This window comes from Trichechus manatus, unplaced genomic scaffold, assembly GCF_000243295.1.
Source record: "Trichechus manatus latirostris isolate Lorelei unplaced genomic scaffold, TriManLat1.0 scaffold00090, whole genome shotgun sequence".
In the NCBI taxonomy this organism is placed as follows: Eukaryota; Metazoa; Chordata; class Mammalia; order Sirenia; family Trichechidae; genus Trichechus; species Trichechus manatus.
This window is the reverse complement of record NW_004444026.1, coordinates 2,680,249-2,703,899: the sequence shown is the minus strand read 5'-3', so window position 1 is coordinate 2,703,899 and position 23,651 is coordinate 2,680,249. Positions and strand designations below refer to the sequence as shown.

At 37.9% G+C, this 23,651-nt stretch overlaps 1 protein-coding gene across 2 annotated transcripts in view; it reads left to right on the top strand.

Annotated features, from left to right (window-relative positions):
• Positions 1–23,651, top strand: part of KAT6A (lysine acetyltransferase 6A) — a 118,124-nt gene that overhangs the window by 65,823 nt on the left and 28,650 nt on the right. For both annotated transcript variants that reach the window (XM_023736642.1, XM_004382079.3), the window contains exons 7-9: positions 698–1,014; positions 3,455–3,573; positions 22,247–22,362. In XM_023736642.1, the coding sequence (XP_023592410.1) occupies positions 698–1,014; positions 3,455–3,573; positions 22,247–22,362 (552 nt within the window). The remainder of the gene's footprint in view (positions 1–697; positions 1,015–3,454; positions 3,574–22,246; positions 22,363–23,651) is intronic.

The window sequence follows — 23,651 nt, the reverse complement described above, 5'->3', positions numbered from 1 at the left end:
TTTTTGAGTATCTCTGTAGTAATCTACCTTTGCTAACATATAAAAATATTTTCAGGCCTGTACACTCTCTTCATTATCAAAAATTTTACCCACCTTTTCCACATTTTAGACTATCTTGAAGATGAGATAGAACTGAAATGAGTGGGCACTAGCAGCCTGAAATATATGGAACCAGATGTGTAGTCTGTACTTTTAATATTAAGTCAAACTTTAGTTTTCCTGTAAAACTATCTTTTGATCTCAGACTTTCAAAGAGTAGTACATCCTTTGTGTTTAGAGGTAAAAATATAACTCTGAGTTGGTGCAAAGATCACAGTGTTACAGAGTTTTATACCTGGAAGGTTCTTAGTTGTTCTCTGATCCAGCTCTCGTTGTAGAGATGAAGACGTTGGTTTTGAGAGAAGATGTGATTTGCCCAAGATGTAATTAATAAGTGGTAGAATTATGACTCAATCATGTCTTCTGACTCCTAGCTTAGGGTGCTTTTCACTATCAATAACTAGGCTTCCTTGAAATAGACATTTCTAACAATAATATTACTTCTCATTTGTGTACTGTATAGTTCATAGAACACTATTAACAATATAGATCTTTTAAAAAGCTGTAAGGTTATTTACTAATTATATATTATATATAAATAGAAGCCTTATAAAATTTTCTCTTTAATAGTTACCCTTTTCCCTGTTTGATTCTTTAGATCAAAAGGTCCCTTCAGCAAAGTTCGAACTGGCCCTGGAAGGGGTCGGAAACGTAAAATCACTCTCTCCAGCCAATCAGCATCGTCATCAGAAGAAGGATATTTAGAGCGAATAGATGGCTTGGACTTCTGCAGAGATAGCAGTGTCCCCCTGAAGTTCAACAAGAAAACCAAAGGGCTCATTGATGGCCTTACCAAATTCTTCACCCCTTCCCCTGATGGGCGGAAAGCCCGAGGGGAAGTGGTAGACTACTCTGAGCAATATAGAATCAGGAAAAAGGGCAACAGGAAATCAAGCACTTCAGATTGGCCCACAGGTAAAAGTTTGTTCACTTAGAACAAAAAGTATTCCAAAAGTGTATTATTTAGAATAACACTAGTTATCTAGAATAAACTTATCTTTGATAATAAAAAACTGGTTATGAAATGTAAGAACATATTAGAGATACATTTAGGTGATTCAAAGGTGATGACTAATGGCAGGAATTTAGAGGCTAGGGATAAAGTTGAGAATGAACCAGAGGAGCCCTTAGGCCAAAGGAAGCTGCTTTCTTGGGAGAGCCACAGATAATCTGCCTACAAGTATTGGGGGTATAAACCTTGAATCAAAGATAACTTTACATTTCATGAATTACTAGATAAATCATGTGATGAGCATCATGATGCTTGCTTTATTCTGGTAAGGGCATTGGAAAGAGTAGATGTGGGTAAAATGCTGTTGATCTGAGCATAAGGAAAGACCAAATACATGCAAATACGATAAAGTCATTGATTTCCCTGTTTCAAATCTTGTCAAGAATAGTTGTAATTTTTCATGAATTACACTTAAAAAGAGAAAGGGACTGAGTGAAGAAGAGAGACAGGAGACAGTCAGAGGGAGAGAGCAAGAGCGAGCCGTAGCTCTAGACCTTCAAGGCAGGGGAAAAGAATTTGTTTAGCTGTCCAGATAAGAAAAACTTAAATAGGTCTCATTGCTGTGCCTTGAGTTTAGAGAACCTAACCTTGTGATGGAAGTAGGAAGGGGTCTAGGGAAAGGAGAATGAGAATAAACTCTTTTTTGATCACAAGGGCCAAGGTATAGTGTTTCATCTACTGTAAGAGAATTTCTTAACTTTCATTCCCCCCCACCACACCCCGATGTCCCATTGGTAAGTAATTGTATTCACTGCTTCCTCATTCCTGCTTGTATCAGTGGCTGATTGGTCCCCCACAGAAGAAGAAATCCTCATCGTCAGGTCCTGCTTTTTATGCTTTATTGATTGGCTTTTCCCAGAGTGGCAATCAACTAATTACTCTTTAAACTCGCAGGTACTTTTCGTGTCTTTATCAGCCATGTAGACTATAGACAGCCCCAGTCTGAGCATGTTCGTCTAAGAGAATACACAAGCCATTAAGGAAAGAATCTCAATAAGCAAATCCTAATGAAAGGCGTTTTTGAATTAACCACTGATTTGCATTGGAGATTATCAGAAAAATTTACTGCAAAGTTTTAGAAATAGAAATTGTTAGAGCAAATGTATAAAGTATATGGAGAACCAATATTGAGCTTTAGACATTGATGTGAGCTGTTGGTTTAATTGACTCTCTCATTTTCTTTATGAATTGTAGAGTTTAAAGGAACAATTTGTGTATTATCTGACTCAGCGCTACTGAATGCTGTACTAGATCTGTATGTGCATCCTTCTTTGTCATGCGCTAGGGGGCGTTAAAGTCACATAGTGTTTTTAGATTATACTTTTTTTTTTTTTTTTTAGTTTGGGAATATTGTCAGTAGTGGGTTCTTGTCCTTTTTTTCTTCTTGTACTAAATAACAGACAGCCTATACCTGAAGTTGATTTGAAAAGAACTGTCTGTCATTAATTGGTCTTTTTAGCCATACTCCCACAAAAAGGAAATGATGTCATCAGCAGTGTCATCTTTAAATGCAAAGGATAATGATCTACATAATCCCCAAATACTCCCTTCACTAATTTCTTTGCCCATTTGAGGAAGATGCATCATTTAGTAAATGATTATCAGAATTTCTCATATTTACCCCAAGGATTATCATCTGTGATCCTCAGGTTTGTGGAGTTTGTGCTTTAAAAGGGCACCCAGAGTGTGAGGGGAGCTAGTACTTCCTGACATCCGGTAAGGTAGCTGTTTTGAAGAGTATCTTTTTGGTAAGATAAGAATGTGTTGACCCTGGGGAGATTGCAGGATCACTGATACTTAAAAAGGAGCAAATTTCCCTGTTTTGCTGCTAAACAAACAAAAACCCCAAACCCACTGCTGTTGAGTCGATTCCGGCTCCTAGGTAATAAAAATTATGTCTTGCTTACACTAAAACTTCTTCCATAATACTAAAGAATGAAAAAACAATAATCGAATGTTGACGTGTTAAATCCATACTACAGGTGTCATTTTCTTGCAGTTTCAACCTAAATTTTATACTCCTTATGCCCTCTTCCCATTCTGCTTTTGAATGTATTATAATATACAAATATTACCTCTTTTAATGAAGTTTAAATTTAGTTATGTAATTTTTAAGGAAGCCTTAAGACAATCCAGGATTTTCACCATTAACAGATAATCATATGTACGCATTCTTTGTTGAGTACTATCTTTCTGGGAAACAGTTTAATGCTATACTCTTCTCTCTTACATAAATAATATTAGGGTCTTCAAATTGAAATAAAGACTTTTGAAAAATTTTCTAGTTCATGTATCAAACTAAATATAGTACTAATAACATGTGAGCTCTTTCTTTATGTACAGACAATCAGGATGGCTGGGATGGCAAACAAGAAAGTGAGGAGCGGCTTTTTGGGAGCCAGGAAATCATGACTGAGAAAGATATGGAATTATTTCGTGATATCCAAGAACAAGCACTGCAGGTAAAGTCGAATGTTCAGGTTGGACAGTAAAGCCGTTTGTTCATGGATGAGAAACAGAGGATTAATTATATTGTGGGTACAGCAGTAACAGCAACTTATCCATCTAATCTGCAAATAGGTGTGGTTTGTGGTTATAATTAGTTCTAACAGTTAGGGTGTTCCTTTCAAACTCACGAAAACTGCCTTGGTTTTGCAGATAAACACATTACTTTGACTGTCAGTAGTAAATGAGGTTGGTTTCTTTTCTTTCTTGTATATGAAGAAGTGTTTGAAATTTGAGCAAAAAGAAAAAACAAGCTTCTCTTGAGTGATAAAGCACACATATTCATTAATTCAAGAAATATTTATTAAATGCTTCTGCCTTAATCCTTTCTGACAGATGGCAAGATATAAACATATAGATAATGTACCAAATGCTAGAGATGCCAAACGAGTGGCAGAATTCCTTCCCTTAGGAGAGATTTATAAATAAATAATTACATTAATGTGGAAAGTACAATGATAGAGTACATGGTGTTTTGAGAGATTAGGGGAGCAAGCATCTACCTCTGCCTGGGGAGGCCAGAGGATGTTTCATTGTGGGAAAATTACTATTTGAGCTGGTCTTAAAGAATATGTAGGAATTTATCAGGATGACAAGGAATAGAGTCCCATATAATCTGAAGGAAGAGCAAGTGCAAAGACTTGAAGGTGGGAGAAAACATGCTTAATTGTAGGAATTAAAGTGGTTTAGGATAAAGAACACGGTGTGGAGAATGGCAGAAGATGAGTTAGAAAAGTTAGCAGGGGCTATATTATAAAGGCTCTTCTGTTCTAGATCATGTTCGTTTATCGTCTTTTTTCCTTCTTTGCAATTCACTAAGTCAAGTTGAATTCTCTCTCTTGAGTTCTCTGTTTCTCATCTTGAAAGTAAGAATTTACAAGACTGATGCTGGGGATTGTTGCTGTTCCTTCCCAAAATAGTAGGTGAACTCTTCGGATTAAGAAACTCATTGGTGCATAGACTGTTTATGCCTCATTATATGAGTATTCTTGAAAGTTAAAACCAGTATAAACACTCAGCAAGCACTTACTCCGCGTTCTATCGTATTGTGATTTAGCAAAGAGTTGGCTTTGAGTCAGATGGATCTGGAATCAAGTCTTAGTCTGTCATTTACTAACTCCTTTTGACAAGTTGCTTAACCTTTCAAGATCTGTTTCCTTTCCTACCAATAAGTAAAGCAAAGTATTATAAGTCCTATAATAAAAATCTACATGGAGTTTAAAGGAGGGAGTAGTTCTTCCTGACTGGAATACACACACACGTTTTTTTCTCTGAACTGTTCAAGAATAAGTGCAGACATAATGCTAATGCCCTTTTATCCCTAAATATTTGTGTGTATTTCCTAAAAAACAAGGACATAAACACAGTATAATAATAAAATCAAGACTTTAATATAGGCTTATTATCTGATAATTAGATAATAATTATCAAATCTACAAACTTTGTTCAAATTTTACCGGTTGTAATGTCCTTTTTAACACTATCTGGATCAGGAGTATGTGTTCCATTTAGTTGTCATGTGTCTTTAGTTTCCTTTAATCTGGAACAGTTACCAGTCTTTGTCTTCTTGACCATGAGGTTTTCAAAATGTAGAGACCATTTATTTTGTGAAATGTCCATCACTTTGAACTTGTTGTCATAATGATTAGATTCACGTAATGCATTTTTGGCAGGAATACCACAGATACGATGTGTCCTCAGTGGATCATATCAGGAGGCACAGAGTATCTATTTGTCCTGTTACAGGTGGTGTTAACTTTGAACGTTTGGTTAAGGTAGTATTTCTGCTAGATTTCTCCTTTGCAGCTATTACTTCTTTTCTCTAATTTAATCTTGTGAGACATACTTTGAGACTATGGTAAATATCTTGTTTCTCATCAAACTTTTTCCCACTAGTTTTATTCTTGCCTTAAACAGTTACTTTGTTGGTTGTCAGACAGATGATTTTCTAATTCCATCATTTTGTCTGTATCAATTGACATTCCTCTATAAGGAAGAACTTTCCCTTCTCCCCATTTATTTAGACGTGTAGATGCTTATTTTATTTCATGGGTTGTTATCTGTTACTATTAGTGTTTATTTTGATGTTCAAAATGTTCCAGATTTGGCTGGGGGAAGCCTCTTCAAGTTGGTTCTGTGTCTTTTTGACATGTCTCCTTCATTCGTATTTACTTTTAGCCATTGCAAGATACTTCAGGCTCTTACTGTTCTAGGCCTAGATTCAATCATTTCTCCAAGGTGCCCTGTTTCCTTTTGGTAGAGGATGGGAGTAAATGTCAGTTGCATCTTATTATTTGTCCAGGTCCACAGAGGTGTCATACTTGATGTTTTTTTCTCTCTTGTACTCCACATTCAATCCACCAGGAAATCCTACAGAATATGATTACTTCTTACCACTTCCACCTTACTACCTTAGTCCAAGCTACCATCATTTCTTGCTTGGACTATAATAATAGCTCCCAGACTAAACTCCTTTCTCTACTTTTGCCCCTCATCCCAATCCCTCGTGTATATTCTACACACAGGCGCCAGAATGATTATTTTCTAATGTAAGTTGGTTCATACTACTCCTCTGCTCAAAAAACCTCCAGCGTCTTTCAGTCATGCTTAGAATTTTTAAAAACCAGAGTCCTTACCCTTGTCTCCAAAGCCATATATGATCTTGTTCCTGCCCCCCTCTTTGGCTGCTCTTCTCCCACTGTTGCCCCTGTTCACTCTCTGCCAGCCAAGACTGCCTCCTCCTCTTTGAACACATCAAGCACACACTTGCCTTGGAGCCTTTGCACTCTGTGCCTGAATTGCCCTTCCTCTAGTCTAGATATCTAATTGGCTCACTCCGTTTAGGTCTCTGCTCATATGTAACCTTATCAGAAACTCCTTCCCTGACTACACAAAAAATAGCATACTTTCACCCCCACCTTTTCACTGTCTATCCCCTTACCTGCTTGCTTTTTCTAAATATTGCTTACCACCTCTTGAGTATTAAATATTTCTAGAGTGTGAAGTGGCTTCATTGGTGCAGGGACTTTTTTTTTTTTTTTTGTCACTGCTGTATACCAAGTGCTTGGAATATACAGTAAGTGTTTAGTAAATATTTGTTCAATGAATGGATGTTTGAATGACATTTTTTGCTGGGAGAAGTGGGACAGGAATTGAAAGAGGGTTATGAAGAGAAAGCCGACTAGGGAGAGTTAAAAGGAGTACTGGGCCAAGCTAAGGCCCAGTGGAGACAATATAAATTTATATTGACACTAATCTGGCTAATTGTGTTTCCTTCAGCATTTTATTATACCCTTGATTATTTGTGTATATATCTGGCATTAAGGAAATAAACAGATATTGGAAGTCTAATTTATGCTTATTTTCATTGACAGTGCACTAAAATTCTGATGATGGTGATATTTCTTCATCACTATCATTTATTTAGTATTCGGCGTGCCTGGCATGGTACTAGAGCTATGTTGTTGTTAGATGCTGTCGAGTCGAGTCCTACTCATAGCGATCTCATGTGACAGAGCAGAACTGCCCCGTAGGGTATTCTAGGTTGTAATCTTTATGGAAGCAGATCTCCAGGTCTTTCTTCTGAGAAGCTTCTGGGTTGGTTCAAACCACCAGCCTTTTGGTTAGCAGCCAAATACTTAACCGTTGCACCACCAGGGCTCCCGCTAGAGAGCTATAGGGTGAACAAAAAGACACAGACTCTGCCTTCATAAAGATTTCAGCCTCGTAAGTGAGACAGACAATAAACAGTTATATAACTATAATTACAAGCTGATAGGTGGTATGAAAAAATAAGAATGCAGTGAGAGATTATAACATAATACTGATCCAGATTGCTGGAGGTTGTGGTTGGAGGATGTGAGAAGGGAAGGCTCTTTTGAAGAAGTAATAATTTACACTAAGACTAAAAGATAATAGAAAGTCAGCAAGGCTAAGGACTGCCTGTGTAAAACGTCTTGAGGCATAAAAGAACTTGGTAAATTTGAGGAACTGAAAGAAGGCCAGTGTTGCTAGAGCGCAGTGAGTCACATGAAATGAAGCTGGAGAGACTGAGGTCAGAAGTTAGGATTTGAGTTTTTATCATAATTGCATCAAGAAGCCATTTAATGGTTTTTAACAAGGAAATAGTATGATCATGTTTGCATTACTTTGTTTTTGGCCGCTGTATGCAGAATAGATTGGAATTACGTGAGAGTAGAAGCAAGGAAACCAATTTAGAGGCTTTTCCAATGAGTTAGATAAAAGAAAATGGTAGCTTAGACTAGAGAGATGGCAGTGGAAATGGGAGAGAAGTCAGTGGATTTAGAATATACTTTGGAGATGGAGTCAGCAGAGCTTAGTGATAGATTTGATTGAGGGAGCAAGAAGTTATCAAGGATGACTCTCGGGTTCTCTGACTTAATGGAATAAAGAAAGTTTGTTGAAGCCAATTGGGAAAATCATTGCTGATTAGATTAGAGAATATTTTGAATAATAGAAGGGTTCATAAAGATAATACAGAAAGTCATTTTTGTGGGCATAGATAAGGCTTGATAGAAGCCCCTTCAACCTTTGTTCAAAAAAAATTGCAGAAGATTTTATTATACCACCCGTCTCTCAGTTTGTCATGCTGTGGTGGCTTGTGTGTTGCTGTGATGCTGGAAGCTATGCCACCGATATTTCAAATATCAGTGGGGTCACCCATGGTGGGCAGTTTCAGCAGAGCTTCTAGACCAAATGAAACTAGAAATTAGCCGGTAAAACCCCTGTGGATCACAACAGAATATTGTCCAATATAGTGCTGGAAGATGAGTCCTCTAGATTTGGAAGGCACTCAGAACACAATGGATGCAAGAATGGATTTGAGCATACAAACGATCGTGAAGATGGTATAGAACTGGGCAACATTTTGTTCTGTTGTACATGGGGTTGCCATGAGTCAGAGCTGATTCAGTGACAACTAACAATAGGCAGTTTTACAGGTGCACCAATAAGAGTTAAATGATAAAAAAGTTAATACTGCAATCTATTCAACTATAACCATTCTTCATTTATTGAGTTCCTACTATGTCCTAGAAACTATGCTAGGTGCAGGGGCTATAGATAGATAAGACATAGTTTCTCTCTTCTTAGAGATTACAGTCTAGTAGGAAACATATAAAAAAAATGAATCCCATGTTATTACTGCCTGGGATAATAATCATTGATAGCGATTATCCTGAGTAATTAAACTTCGTGTGGTATATTATATATTTAACTGGAGAATTATTGAAATGTTTGGTGAGATTTTTATCAAAAAGGTCATCTATTAAAGTGATCATGGGTTTTTTTCTCCCTTTACAGATGATAGGAAAAGTAGGGATATAATGTGCCTGGTACTTTACTGTTCCATCATTAGCTATATACAATGTGTGCTTTCAAAAAAAATAAAAAATTAAAAAAATCCAGCTCTGAAAAGAAAGGTAGAAGCATAAAAAATTAGTACTATAGGCTTTTGTAGTGGAACATTATTTCAACAGGGATCCTGTGGGCTTAAAAGAAGTGATTTCTCTTAAGACACATCACCAGAAAGAAGCATTTATATTCATCTCATTCCATTGGAGCATGACAACCTTCTTGAAATACATAAAATATTTAGAATGATTTTTACACAAAATATTACCAAATAGCAGGTTATATTTCCATTTTAATTTCAGTGCTTTCTAATTTTGAAAGACTTGATTGTATTTTTGTATGGTTGTAGAAAAGTTACAGAACATTTTTGAAATCTCTGAGCTATTAAATTATTTTATTCTTTGTCTAAAGAGTTGAACAGTTATTAGAAATAAGCTAGATTCAACAACTCTATTAACCCTATGAGGTAGGAATTGTTCCCATCTTATAAACAGTTAGTTGAGTAACTTTCACTTTGTTCTTATGTGCCATCGAGTCAATTTTGACTCATAGCGACCCTGTGTACAACAGTATGAAACGCTGCCCAGCCTGTGCCATCTTCACAATTGTTGCTATGTTTGAGCCCATTGTTGCAGCCACTGTGTCAATCCATCTTGTTGAGGGTCTTCCTCTTTTTCGTTGACCCTCTACTTTACCAAGCATGATGTCCTTCTCCAGAGACTGTTCCTTCCTGTTAACATGTCCAAAGTATGTGAGACAAAATCTTGCCATTGTTGCTTCTAAGGAGCATTCTGGCTGTACTTCTTTCAAGACAGATTTGTTTGTTCTTCTGGCAGTCCATGGTATGTTCAGTATTCTTCACCAACACAATATTCAAAGGCATCAATTCTTCTTTGGTCTTCCTTATTAATTGTCCAGCTTTCACATGCATATAAGGTGATTGAAAATACCATGGTTTGGGTCAGGCACACCTTAGTCCTCAAAGTGACGTCTTTGCTTTTTAACACTGGAAAGAGATCTTTTGCAGATTTGCCCAGTGCAGATACGTCGTTTGATTTCTTGACTGCTGCTTCCATGGGCGTTGATTGTAGATCCAAGTAAAATGAAATTCTTGACAACTTCAGTCTTTTCTCCATTTGTCATGATGTTGCTTATTGATCCAGTTAATGAGGATTTTTGTTTTCTTTGTGGTGAGGTGTAATCCATACTGAAGGCTGTAGTCTTTGATCTTCATCAGTAAGTGCTTCAAGTCCTCTTTGCTTTTAGCAAGCAAGGTTGTATCATGTGCATATCACAGATTGTTAATGAGTCTTCCTCCAGTCCTGATGCCACGTCCTTCTTTATATCATCCAGCTTCTCGGATTATTTGCTCAGCATACAGATAGAATAAGTATGGGGAAAGGATACAGCCCTGACGCACTCCTTTCCTGATTTTAAACCACTCAGTATCCCCTTGTTCTGTTCAAACGACTGTCTCTTGGTCTATGTACAGGTTCCTCATGAGCACAATTAAGTGTTCTGGAATTCCCATTCTTCATAATGTTACCATTGTTTGTTATGATTCACAATTGAATGCCTTAACATAGTCGATAAAACACAGGTAAACATCTTTCTGGTATTCTCTGCTTTCAGTCAAGATCCATCTGACATCAGCAATGATACTTCTCATTCCACTTCCTCTTCTGAATCCAGCTTGACTTTCTGGCAGTTCCCTGTCGATGTACTGCTGCAACCTTTTTTGAATGATCTTCAGCAAAATTTTACTTGTGTGTAATATTAATGATATTGTTTGATAGTTTCCGCATTCTGTTGGATCACCTTTCTTTGGAATGGGCACAAATATGGATCTCTTGCAGTCAATTGGCCAGGTAGCCGTCTTCCAAATTTCTTGGCATAGACAAGTGAGCCCTTCCAGCATTGCATCCACTTGTTGAAACATCTCAATTGATATTCCATCATTTCCTGGAGCCTTGTTTTTCGCCAGTGCCTTCAGTGCAGCTTGGACTTCTTCCTTCCACACCATCGGTTCTTATAATCATATGTTACCTCCTGAAGTGGTTAAATGTTGACCAAATCTTCTTGGTGCTGTGACTCTGTGTGTTCTTTCCATCTTTTTTTGATGCTTCCTGCGTTGTTCAATATTTTCCCCATAGAAACCTTCAAAATTGCAACTCGAGGCTTCAATTTTTCCTTCAGTTCTTTCAGCTTGAGAAATGCCAGGCGTGTCCTTCCCTTTTGGTTTTCTAACTCCAGGTCTTTGCACATGTCATTATAATACTTTACTTTGCCTTCTTGAGCTGCCTCTTGAAATCTTCTGTTCTGCTTTTTTATTTCATCATTTCTTTAATTTGCTTTAGCTACTTTACGTTCAAGAGCAAGTTTCAGAGTCTCTTCTGACATCCATTTTGGTCTTTTCTTTCTTTCCTGTCTCTTTAATGACCTATTGCTTTTTTCACATGTGGTGTCCTTGATGTCATCCCACAACTCGTCTGGTCTTCGGTCATTTGTGTTCAATGTGTCAAATCTGTTCTTGAGATGGTCTCTAAATTCAGGTGGGATATACTAATGTGATACTTTGGCTCTCATCAACTTGTCTTAATTTTCTTCAGCTTCAACTTGATGAGCAATTGATGGTCTGTTCCACAGTCGGCCTTCCTGGCCTTGTTCCGACTGATGGTGTTGAGCTTCTCTATCATCTCTTTTCACAGGTGTATTAGATTTTATTCCTGTGTATTCCATCTGGCGAGGTCCATATGTATAGTTGCCATTTATGTTGTTGAAAAAAGGTATTTGCAATGAATAAGTTGTTGATCCTGCAAAATTCTGTCATGTAATCTCTGGCGTTATTTCTATCACCAAGACCATATTTTCCAACTACTTCTCTTTCTTTTGAAGCCCTGGTGGTGCAGTGGTTAAGAGCTTGGCTGCTAACCAAAAATGTTGGCAGTTCACATCCACTGTCCACTCCTTGGAAACCCTACAAAGCAGTTCTACTCTGTCCTATAGGATCCCTATGAATTGGAATCGACTTGATGGCAGTGGGTTTGGTTTTTTTTTTTTTTTGGTTTATCCTTCTTCTTAGTTTCCAACTTTCACATTCCAATCTCCAGTAGTTATTAATGCATCTTGATTGTAAGTTTGATCAATTTCAAACTGCAGAAGTTGGTAAAAATTTTCAATTTCTTCATCTTTGGCATTAGTGCTTGGTACGTAAATTTGAATAATAGTCGTATTAACTGGTCTTTCTTGTAGGTGTATGGATGTTATCCTATCACTGACAGTGTTGTACTTGAGAATAGATCTTGAAATGTTCTTTTTGACAATGAATGTGGTGCCATTCCTATTTGTTTTGTCATTCCCAGCATAGGAGACCGTATGATTGTCCGATTCAGAATGGCTAGTACCTATTTCAGCTTTCTAATGCCTAGGATGTCGATCTTTATGCATTCCATTTCATTTTTGACGACGTCCAGTTTTCCTAGATTCATAGTTTGTACATTCCATGTTCTGATTATTAATGGATATTTGCAGCTGTTTCTTCTCCTTTAGAATTGAAGAACTTTCCCTAAGTTATGCAGTTAATTAGTAATGGCAGAGCTGGAATTAGAACTCAGACCTCTGTGACTTCAAATCCTGTGCCCATAAATTACAATAACATCTTCATTACCCTCTAAAAATATTATGGGCACACCCAAATCATTAGGCATGTGCTGAATGCAAATATGGAAAGGTGCATAGGAAGATGCATAACAAACAGTTATTACGTAGAGTACCAATTAAACGTAATTCATTGCTGTATTACATGATGCACATACTTCTGTATGTTCACAGATTTTCACAGTATACTAAGATTAATAAGAATCGGTGTGATCTGAGATGATCGCAAAAGAAGCAGGCCTAAAAGATGGTTAAGATTTAGGTAAACGGAGAGGAAGAGGGCTTTCTATGTGGAGTAAACAGCATTAATTTCAGCTTAGAGTAGGAAATGACTACTGTAACTAAAAGAAACAGTATGATTCTTAGCCCATCAAACTAAATGCGTGTTGGAACCCTGTCCTTGCTTTACATGCTCCTGTGGAAACTGAGATTTGATCCCAGTTCTGATATGCATGCATTTCAGTTAACGTAGAATTATGCAAAGTGAGGACTGCCTGTAGTTAGAGAGATAAGAGAGAGTTGGAGTATGTATTGAGGAATAATAAGAAATAAATGTAATTACTAGTGTAGAGCTGTACTTTGGAGAATTTTGAAAGCTAGTAAGAAGACATTAGGAGCCCTGGTGGCACAACTGTTAAGCTGCTAACCAAAAGGCTGGCAGTTTGAACCCACCTGGGGGCTTCTTGGGAGAAGGACCTGGAGATCTGCTCCTGTAAAGATTACAGCCTAGAAAACTCTATGGGGTCACTGTGAGTTGAAATTGACTTGACAGCACCTAGCAACAACAACAACCAAAACCAAATACCAAACCCGTTGCCATTGAGTTGATTGCAACTCATAGCAACCCTATAGGACAGAGTATAACTGCCCCATAGGGTTTCCAAGGCTGTCAGCTTCATGGAAGCAGACTCTGCCATATCTTTCTCCCACGGAGCGGCTGGTGAGTTTGAACCACTGATCTTTTGGTTAGTGTCTTAGTTATCTAGTGCTGCTGTAACAGAAATACCACAAGTCGATGACTTTAACAAGGAGAAATTTATTTCCTCACAGTCTAGTAGGCTAGAAGTCCAAATTCAGGGCGTCAGCTCCAGGAGGCGGCTTTCTCTCTCTGTTGGAGGAGGGTCCTTCTCATCAGACTTCCCCTGGACTAGGAGCTTTTCTGAGCAGGAACTCCAGGTCCAAAGGATGTACTTTACTCCCACATTGCTTTCTTGGTGGTATGAGGTCCCCCACTCTCTGCTCGATTCTCTTATCTTTTGTAAGATAAAAAGTGGTACAGGCCATACCCCAGGGAAACTCCCTTTACGTTGGATCTAATATGTGACCTTAGCAGGGTGTTAAAATCCCACCTAATCCTCTTTAACATAATCTGATCTTGCCTAATTAACCACAGGCAGAGATTAGAATTTACAACACATTGGAAAATTATAGTCACAAAATGGAGGACAAACCATACAGTACTGGGCATCATGGCCTAACCAAGCTGACACCTATTTTGGGGGGACACAGTTCAATCCATGATGGTTAGTAAATGAGCTCTTAATCCAGTGCACCACCAGGGCTCCTAACAATAACCACAAGAGGACATTAATCTTGGTATGCCAGGATTTTAAGGAATACCTGTGACTTTTTAAAATTTCTATGTATATTTTATTGTTGGATTGATTCCTTGGTAATACTCATGAATTTGGGGATGGAGAGTGGAGGCTGTTTTAGTCTTGCAAGGCATATACCTATGAATTATAAATCACATGTTTAAAGACTGCTTAGATTTGTTTGGGTTCATTCATTTCATGATTTAGCACCCAAAAACCAAACCAGACTCGTTGCCATCAAGTTGATTCTGACTCACAGCGACCCTGCAGGACAGAGTAGAACTGCCCTGTAGGGTTTCCAAGGCTGTAAATCTTTATGGAAGCAGACTGCCACATCTTTCTCCCGTGGAGCAGCTGGTATTTTGAAACCACTGACCTTTCTGTTAGCAGCTGAGCACTTAACCTGTGTGCCACCAGGACTCCTTTTTTGATTTAGCACAACTTTATTAAATATTAAGATAATGGTTAACAGCCCAGGTACTAGAACAGCCTCTGTGGATTTAAATTCTATCTCTGCTGAGTGGCCTTGGTTAAGGAAATTACTTACTAGGTTTGTCCAGAGGATTAACTGCATTGATGTTTGCAAAGCACTTAGTTTAGGGCAGTGGGCCAGGGGCAGATTATCCAGTAGGCAAGGTAAGCATGGTGCCTACCTTGCTTACCAGATCATTTGTAGTAAACAATTTCACATTTTTTCACCACATCAAAGATTGTGCTTCTATGTATGGCTGGCACTTGTCTCTCTCCCAACCCCACAGCACCTTCCTACAGAATCGAAGGAGTTCTTAAAATTTAGAATCCCTGACAGAGATGAATGACCCAGTAAGCAAGTGCTTACGTTGCTTACTGGATAATCCTCCCCTGGGCAGCACATACGCATTTAGTAAACACTAGATAAATGTGACCCTTTGTTAGCTGTCTTAGTGTCAGGTGCTGAGAATACAGAGATAACGAACTATAAAATGCATCTCTGCCCTCTAGTAGCTCACTGTCTAGTTGAGGAGACATTTATAAACAAGTAATTAAAGCCTTGTGGTTAGTAATAGGTACCCTTTTACTATGTGCCAGTTACTATGGTAAGCACTTAATATAACCAAACTTGTTATTATTTGCCCTAATTTTACAGATGAAGAAATTGAAGCTTTGGAATGATTATCTTACCCAGGGTTATACAGTTATTAAGTATTAGAGTCAGTATTTCAACCCATGCGGTCTAAACTCCAGACTGCTAATTATGGTATAATGCTACCATAGAAATATGCATAAGGTGCTTTGAGAACAAACAGGAAGACATCTGGATAGAGATTTTAGGAGAATCTTCATAGATAAGGTGACTTTTGAGCAGTGTGTTGAAAGAATGAGTAAGAATTTACTACTGGATAAGACGAGAAAGGCATTTCAAAATGGTGAGAACAGTTTGGATCTAAGAAAGTTTGTTGAATTCTTGGAGCTGCAAGTAATTGTTTGGCACAGGAGATGAGTTTGGAAAGGTAAGTACAGATCAGATTATGAAAATCCTGTGTTCTGTATTAAAGAGTTCGTGTTTTATCTTGTAGTTAAAGTAGCTCTTTAAAATAGTTAAATAGTTCTTGAGGAGCTACTGAAGAATTTTTGCAAAGAGGGTGAAATGATTATTTACATTTTAGAAATTTATCTCTGGGAACAGTGGATTGGAGAAGACCTGAACAAAGACATCCACCAATCCAGTGATTACAGTGGAATCAGAAGTGACGAGGGCCTATGTGAAGGCAGAGGAGATAGACAGTAGACAGAGATTTGAGCAAGATTTAGGATAGAATGGAAAAGATAGGGTGTTGGGTGGGAGTTGGGGCTGAAGAAGAAGGAGGAATCCAGTAGATCTCCCAATATTCTTCTGTTTTGAATAGATGATGATTCTAAACTTGGAAATCTGGGAAAAGGAGCTTGTTTGAATGGAGGAGGCACTGTGTTTACATGGTTGTGGGCTTGTATGACATCTAAAATGGAGAAGTTTTGTGAACTCTTTATGTATGGATTTGGAGCTCGGGAGGGCTCTTGGTAGGAGATGTGCCAAGTTATCAGCATACTGGTGGTAGTTGAAACCACATAGGTAATAGCTGAAGTTGTTATTAAAGATAAGATTACCCGTTCATATAACAGTAAATATTATTGAGCACTGGTTACCTAATGTGCTGGGCACTGGAGATACAGAAATGAACAAAACCCATTAAAAAATTCTCATTTTCAGGAGCTTATGGTTTAGTTGGGGTGGGGATGAGGTAGAAGGTATGCTATATGGTAGTAAGCATTATGGAGAAAAAGCTGGAGGGAGAGAGATAATTCAGAGGGAGAGGATAGATGGTGTGAGGTTTTAGATGGCTGTTTGGCAAAGACCTGAAGGAGATGAGGGAATGAACCACATGGATATCAGAGACAGTAGCATTCTAGGCAGGGGAGCAGGAAATGCAAATGCACTGAATTGGGATTTGTGTTTGGCACAGGCAAAGCCCGTGTTGTTGGAGACAAGTAAGTCAGAGGGAGAATAGTAGATGAGGACTGGTAATGTGAACCCACACTTTGTAGAGTCTTTTAGGCGTGTAAGGAGTTTGGCTTTTCCTCTGAGTGAGATAGGAACTCTTGGAGAGTTTTGAGCAGAACAGTGACATGATCTCTGACATATGTTTTAACAGGATTATTCTGGCTCCTGTGTAGACTGAGGGGGCCGGTGTAGAAGCAGGGAGAATTTAGGAGGCTATTACAATCATCCAAGCCAGAAACAGGATGGTTTTGACCATAGTGGCAGTGGTGGAATTGGAATTCTTATTATGTTTTGAATGTCGACTCATTAGGATACGCTGATAGATTGGATGGTTGTGAAAGCAAAAAGAGTCAAGGGTGATGCCAGGGAATGGTTGGAAGGATGGAGTTGCCATTTACAGAGATAGGAGAAAATACCGGAGGAATAGGTCTGGGGAAAAGAAGATCAGAAGTTTGATTTTGGATATGTTAAGTTTGAGATGCCTATAGGACATTCATGAGGGGAAGTACAAGTAGACAATGAATATATGTGTCTGGGGTTCAAAGGGCAAGTTTGGGATGGGAATTTAAATTTAGGCCTTGTTAGCAAGTAGGTGCTATTTAAAGGAATTAGACTAGATGAGATCACCCAGGGAGAGGAAAAGAGCTTTGAGGAGTCTCGGGTATTCCAACTTGTAGAGATTGGAGAGACTGAGAAGAAATGGCCATTGAGGTAGGAAAAAAATTTGGAGAGTATGGTTGTTTAGAAGCCAAATGAAGAAAATGCTTCAAGAAGAAAGAAGGGATCAACTGTCTGCCAGTAGGTCAAGTAAGATGACTGAAAATTGACTATCAGATTTAGTAGCCTGGTAGCATGGAGGTGATCTTGACAAAAACTTCCATGATGTGGTGGTGGTGGGATTGAAAATATTGGAGTGGCTTCAAAAGAGAATAGGAGAAAAGACTTTTTTTTTTTGTAATAGTAATAAATGGTGACTTTTGAAGTGTTTTTGCAATGAAGGAGAGCAGAGAAGAAGATAGTTGGATGGAAATGCAAGAGCAAACAAAGGTATACATACACATTTTTTTATTATAGGAGAGATAACATCTGTTTATATGCTGATCGTTAAGTGCTTGGCCACTAACTAAAAGGTCAGCGGTTTGAATCTACCAGCCACTCTCCAAGAGAGAGATGTGGCAGTCTGCTTCTGTAAAGATTTACAGCTTTGGAAACCCTATGCGGCAGTTCTGTTCTGTCCTGTAGGGTTGCTATGAGTTGAGATTGACTCAACAGCAGTGGGTTTGGGTTTTTGCTTTTGAGAAAAACATAATTAAAAGAGAGGGAGGAAAATTGCTGGAATGATATCTTTGAGTAGGTAAGAGAATGTAATCTAATGCACAAGTGGAAAGGCATTAGCCTTAAATAGGAGCACAATTTGTCCATAGTATTAAGGGGAGGCAGAATATATGGGCACAGAGGGTACATGTGCAGATGTGGTCATGCATGAGAAGCAAAAAAGTTAGGGATATATACCAAGATGAGGTTACAGTGAAAGACTTTGGAATCTAAGGTGTGTAAGGGGAGGTGAGGGCATGAGGAGAGTGAAAAGTTGGTAGGATCACTGGATTATATGGAGGGAAAAGATAAGAGGGCCCAGGACAGGGTCCTAGATTTTACCAGTATTTAATGGTAAAAGAACTAGCAAAGGAGATCGAGAAAACTGAGCGTAACCAGAAAAACCACTTGCCATCGAGTTGATTTCAATTCATTGGTGACCACCCCATGTGTGTCAGAGTAGAGCTGTGCTTCATAGGATTTTCAATGGCTGATTATTTGGAAGTAGATCACCAAGCCTTTCTTCCAAGGTGCCTCTGAGTGGATTGAAACTGCCAGCCTTTCGATCAGCTTCTAAGCACCTTAACCGTTTGCACCATCCACGGGCTCCTGTCTGAGTGTAGAGAAATAAAAAAGCTCAAGAGACAGGAAGAAGTCACTAGTCACACAGGCTTTTGTGGCTTAGCTGGGTGTCACTCTTTATATAGATTCACAACCCTTTATCCGCAGTTCTGAAATGCAGAGAGCCCTGAAAATTAAAAAGTTTTTTATAGCAAGACGTCTCCTTAACCTAAACTCAGTTGTTGACAACTGATGTGAAACTATATTCTCTACTTATCCCAGTTAATGTGAATATTCATATACTTTGCTATAAAAATATTGATGTGTCTAATTATGGAATGCTGCCCCAGATCCTACTTGGGCTGTTGATTTGATATGCATATACATACCTATATGCTTTTTTAAAATCAGAAAATTCAGAATTCCAAAACACATTCAACTCCAAGGGTTCTGAGTAACATTTTGTGGGCTTGTAGCTTCATTTCTTTGGAAAACTGAGTTCAAGTTCCAAAAAAAAAAAAATTGCAACCACATTCAGAACCTTAACTAGTCGAGGGCTACCCGTACTCATCTCAACCCGCTTTGTTCTTCTCTGTCTGTGTGCTTTACCCTTGGTGTTTCTGCTCTTGAGTTTCTGCTTCTCTCTGAGTCTTATTTTTTCATCTTTGAAGGATGCTTTTGAGGATTAAATGAGAGAATAAATATAAGGCACAGAAATAGGTGCTCCACATATGCTGATTCTCTTTATTCCTGAAGTTTATCCTTTTGCCACTTTGGAGCATGTGTGCTAATTACATACCTCTTTCATCAGGTAACTTGGAATCCCTAATGAACTGAAGTACTTTTTATTATGTTTCTATGGGAAAATGTTCAAATACTGTAAAGACGTCTCTTCTCCTCACATCTCACGTTCTCAATCTGATAGCAAGGGGGCAGTCTTACCCTCTACTCCCACTTCAAAATGTCACCCACACCCACACCCCCATACTGGGAATGGAAAGAGAAGATCAAGAGGGAGCTATCAAGTGGAGGACAAGGGGAAGGGAGCAGGCCTGTATGTGTGTCATTGGTAATTTTGGTGTTTGTACCACATCTGGGAGTGGGGGTATGGAGGGAGTGGTCTCTATGTATTGGAAATTGGAATTCGATAAGTCATTTAATGGAAGCTGAGTTTTTACAGCAGAGTAGTAATTTCTTCTTTTCTTGTAAACTGCTAGTAATTAAGGGATCATTATCTGGAAAGAGGCATATTTAAAATTTTCTTATAGTTTAGCCTAGTTATTAGTACTTTTAGTGCTTCTCTCTGTTAGTTAGCTTTAAAGAATTTGGCATATTAAAATGAGAAAGAGGACATGAAGTAGCAGAATGTGAGTTAAAAGTTTAAAAAAATATTTTGTGCACTTGATTATATTAGATACCTGTAGCGTTGGGAAGTTGCATGTTACATCAAAGAGTATTTTGTCTAAAATTTAAAAATAAAATGACCTAGCAAAGGTGACCTTGTAATTCAGATGTGGCAGTTTGTTTTTGGCAAGGACTGGGTTAACGGGTAGCTTAGGTGCAGCTGTTGTTTCCGTGTAGAGCCTTGTTAACTTCTAAACCCTAGCAAACGGAAATGCACTTGCCCTTGAGGCTTGCAGAAAGGGAGTTGGAGGTGGTGGAGGACCGGAGGGGGTGGGTGGGTAGATGAGCGCATGTGCCAGAACATTTCACAGTGATAAAAGGGTGAGGGCAGGTGTGGGCAGTGGGGAAGTCTGCTGCAAGTCTAGTTTATACAGACTCTCCTGGTTGCAGTGATGTGCAAACAGTTATACTGGAACTGGATATCCACTTTCACTTCGGGCATCCGCCTGGAAGAACGATGGGCAAGTGATGGGAAAGCCCTCAAACAACAGGCAGTGCTGAAGCAGGTGCATGGTTTCAGCTCTTGTGCTTCCATATCTGAACCCTGCCTCAGGAAGTTAGGTTTGGTTTCTGGTATTTGGTTATTCTGATACTTTACTCTACTGCTGTTCTAGTTATTTTGAGCTGTGAAGATAGATGAAAAGATGCTATTTTGTGGATTAGAATACTTGATTCTGGAATGTATTTTAAAGAATGGTCTTTTTAAAACCTTTTTGCTGAGTTCTGTTTTGGTTCTGAGAAAGAAAACATCTTTCTTTATTTTACCCCTGTCTTGTGTGTTCCTTTATGGTGTTTGCATTTGGAGGAGCCCTCGTACTCCTTGGTATCATAACACGGTTTATCCAGCTAATAGGAGATGTTTGTCTTTTGTTTTGAAATGTCTAAGGAAGAGATCTAGGTTTCACCTGGCTGTGTTCCAGTGTTAAACCTGAGATAAATCCCTTGGCCTTTTATAAAAGGGAAGAGTTAGAAAGACCAGGGAGAGTTCTCAAATGAGTTGTGATGAAGAGGCTTTTTCCTTATAAATGAATTTATATAAAAACACTGAATAAAAATCTCTGTATCTTTTTAGTTTTGTAAGGCCATGTGTGTTTGTGGTGGTTCCAACAAAGGACTTTCTGTAATCTCTCAGTGATCTTTTAAGCAAAAAGTTGAAGGATAATTTTGAGTGTCATTTTGATGAAGAGATACTAATATTTGTGTTTGCTTAGGCTAAATTCAAGCTCTGTCTTTTCTAAAGTTAATATTTATAGAGCATCCATGATAAATACACATGTGTGCATATATAGGCGTACATACATGTTTTTGTATGCATTTATTAATCTGTTGCTACATTAGGTGCAGAAAAAATCAAATTGCTCTTAAATTTAAGGTTTTAAAACCTGATTCTTCTAGTTTTTGACAATGACTTATATTCGAATTACTGGTGTGGAAGTCAAGCTAGTCATAAAGGCTTTAAACATTATCCTTTTTCTTGGATAAAGTATAGTTGTTCAGATTATTCAGGAATGAGAGGGGTCATCAAGATTATTTTACTATAAACAGAAAGTAGAGAAAAGGGATAAAATGTGAATATAACAAAGTTATTTTTGTGTGTGTGGGTCAAATCTGGGCAGAACTACTAATGAAGGGAATTTTAAGGGCAGTGTGAAATGAATTGAAGACTCCTTGATTGTTTTGTGATATTCTTTTTAATATTGTTCTTAAACATCTACTCTCCAAAACCAGTCATTCTTTTCTATGTATGCTTTTAGGTTCAGTGGGCTGTCTCCATTGTTGTTGATTGGTTGGTATATGTATAATCTGGGCAGCTGGGCAGCAGCACCCCCGCACCTCCCCTGAATGCATTCTTTATCTTATATCCCCAAATGCTAGTAGTTTCTCTTTAATAGCTAAGTCAGTAAGAAAGTGAGTCTAGTTGAATTTATTTGCCGTTGTTATTTATCAAAAATAGAAAATGCAGTGTGATACCAACTGCATTTAGTTCTAAGATTTATTAGCATTCTTGATTTTCATTTGGGTGCTCTATTTAAAGGATAATTCCGCTTATTTCAAAACTTGCTAGCTTGTTCTTGCCTTTTTTTTTTTTTTTTTTTTGGTTCTTCTGTAGAATCCTGAAAAGACATTTAGATTCAGATCTTTTTTCTAAAATCTGCCTCAGTGTATTTAACTTAGTTAACTTTTATAATGTATTTCTTGACTGCACAGAAAGTTGGAGTGACTGGCCCCCCTGATCCACAAGTCCGCTGTCCCTCTGTCATTGAGTTTGGGAAGTATGAAATTCACACCTGGTACTCGTCCCCATATCCTCAAGAATACTCAAGGTATGTTTTGAGAGTCCCTTTACCTCCTGTTTTTAGATTCATAGAACTCTAGAACCTTGAAGATATTTTAGTCCAGCTTGTCTTTTTACATTTGAGGAAACTGGAGACTTTAAAAAGTTCGTAACAGCAGCATGCTTTAGCAGCCACTTAATCCCAGTTGGATTTACATTTTCTTTTCCGTAAGGTGTCCAAAAGCTGTTGTTTAAAATTAGAAACCTGACAAGTGATCAAAATGAAAAGGGAATGCTAATCCTTTAAGAGAATTTTATCTTTACTCCTTACACTTAGAATTAAAAAAAAAAAAAAAACCTTATATTTAACTACAGATAAATGTAAAGTTTCACCTGAGTAGCATTTGATTTGAATTTTTTTAATTTAACAAACTTAGTGAATGATTTTTTTTCCAGGAATAATTGGACAAATGGCCTAGGATGTACATTATATATAAATAGCTTGGGTTTCCAGATATTCAAGTTTAGCTTTCATTTTCCATTTACTGAAGGCTAACTGGTTAAGACCTACAGCTGCTAACCAAAAGGTCGACAGTTTGAATCCACCAGTGGCTCCTTGGAAACCCTATGAGTTAGTTCTACTCTGTCCTATAGGGTCGCTATGAGTTGGAATTGACTCTACGACAATGGATTTGGGGTTTTTTTTTGGTTTAAAGATTGATTACGCACTCATGTTTTGAGATGAGGTAGTAGGCTTAGTGGATCCAAGTAGGTTTTATGACCCAGGTCTGGCATTTATAAACTACAAGATCTTAGAAGCTACCCAAGTGTTCTGTATTTCAGTTTGCTCTTCTGTAAAATGGGGATAATAATAATACTTACCTCAAAGGGTTATTGTGAACGTTAAATGAGTTAAAATATGTACATCCCTTAGAAATTATTAGTACTCAGTAATGTCCACTATTATTTTTTTCCTTGAGGGTTGAAATTAAAAGAGGTGAAAAACAAGATTTGATTTAAAAAAAAAAAAAAAAAAAAAGAACTGGTTTATCATTTGAAGAATAGAATTAACATTAACGCTATCTTTAATCTGTAAACTCCTTATACCTCAGTTTCTCATTTAGCAGAGTGTTCCCATAACTAAAAAATTAGGATGCTGTTTGGGTGAAACACTGTTCAAAGTACTCTCATCATACAACTTTTCACCTGTCTAGTAGCATTGCCTGTCCAAAACATTAGCAAAAATAAGTATAACATTTAAATATTTAGTCCTTTACAGAGTGCAAAGTGCTTTAATATAGATTATTTCCAACAAGCTGGGAATAACCTGGTATAGTT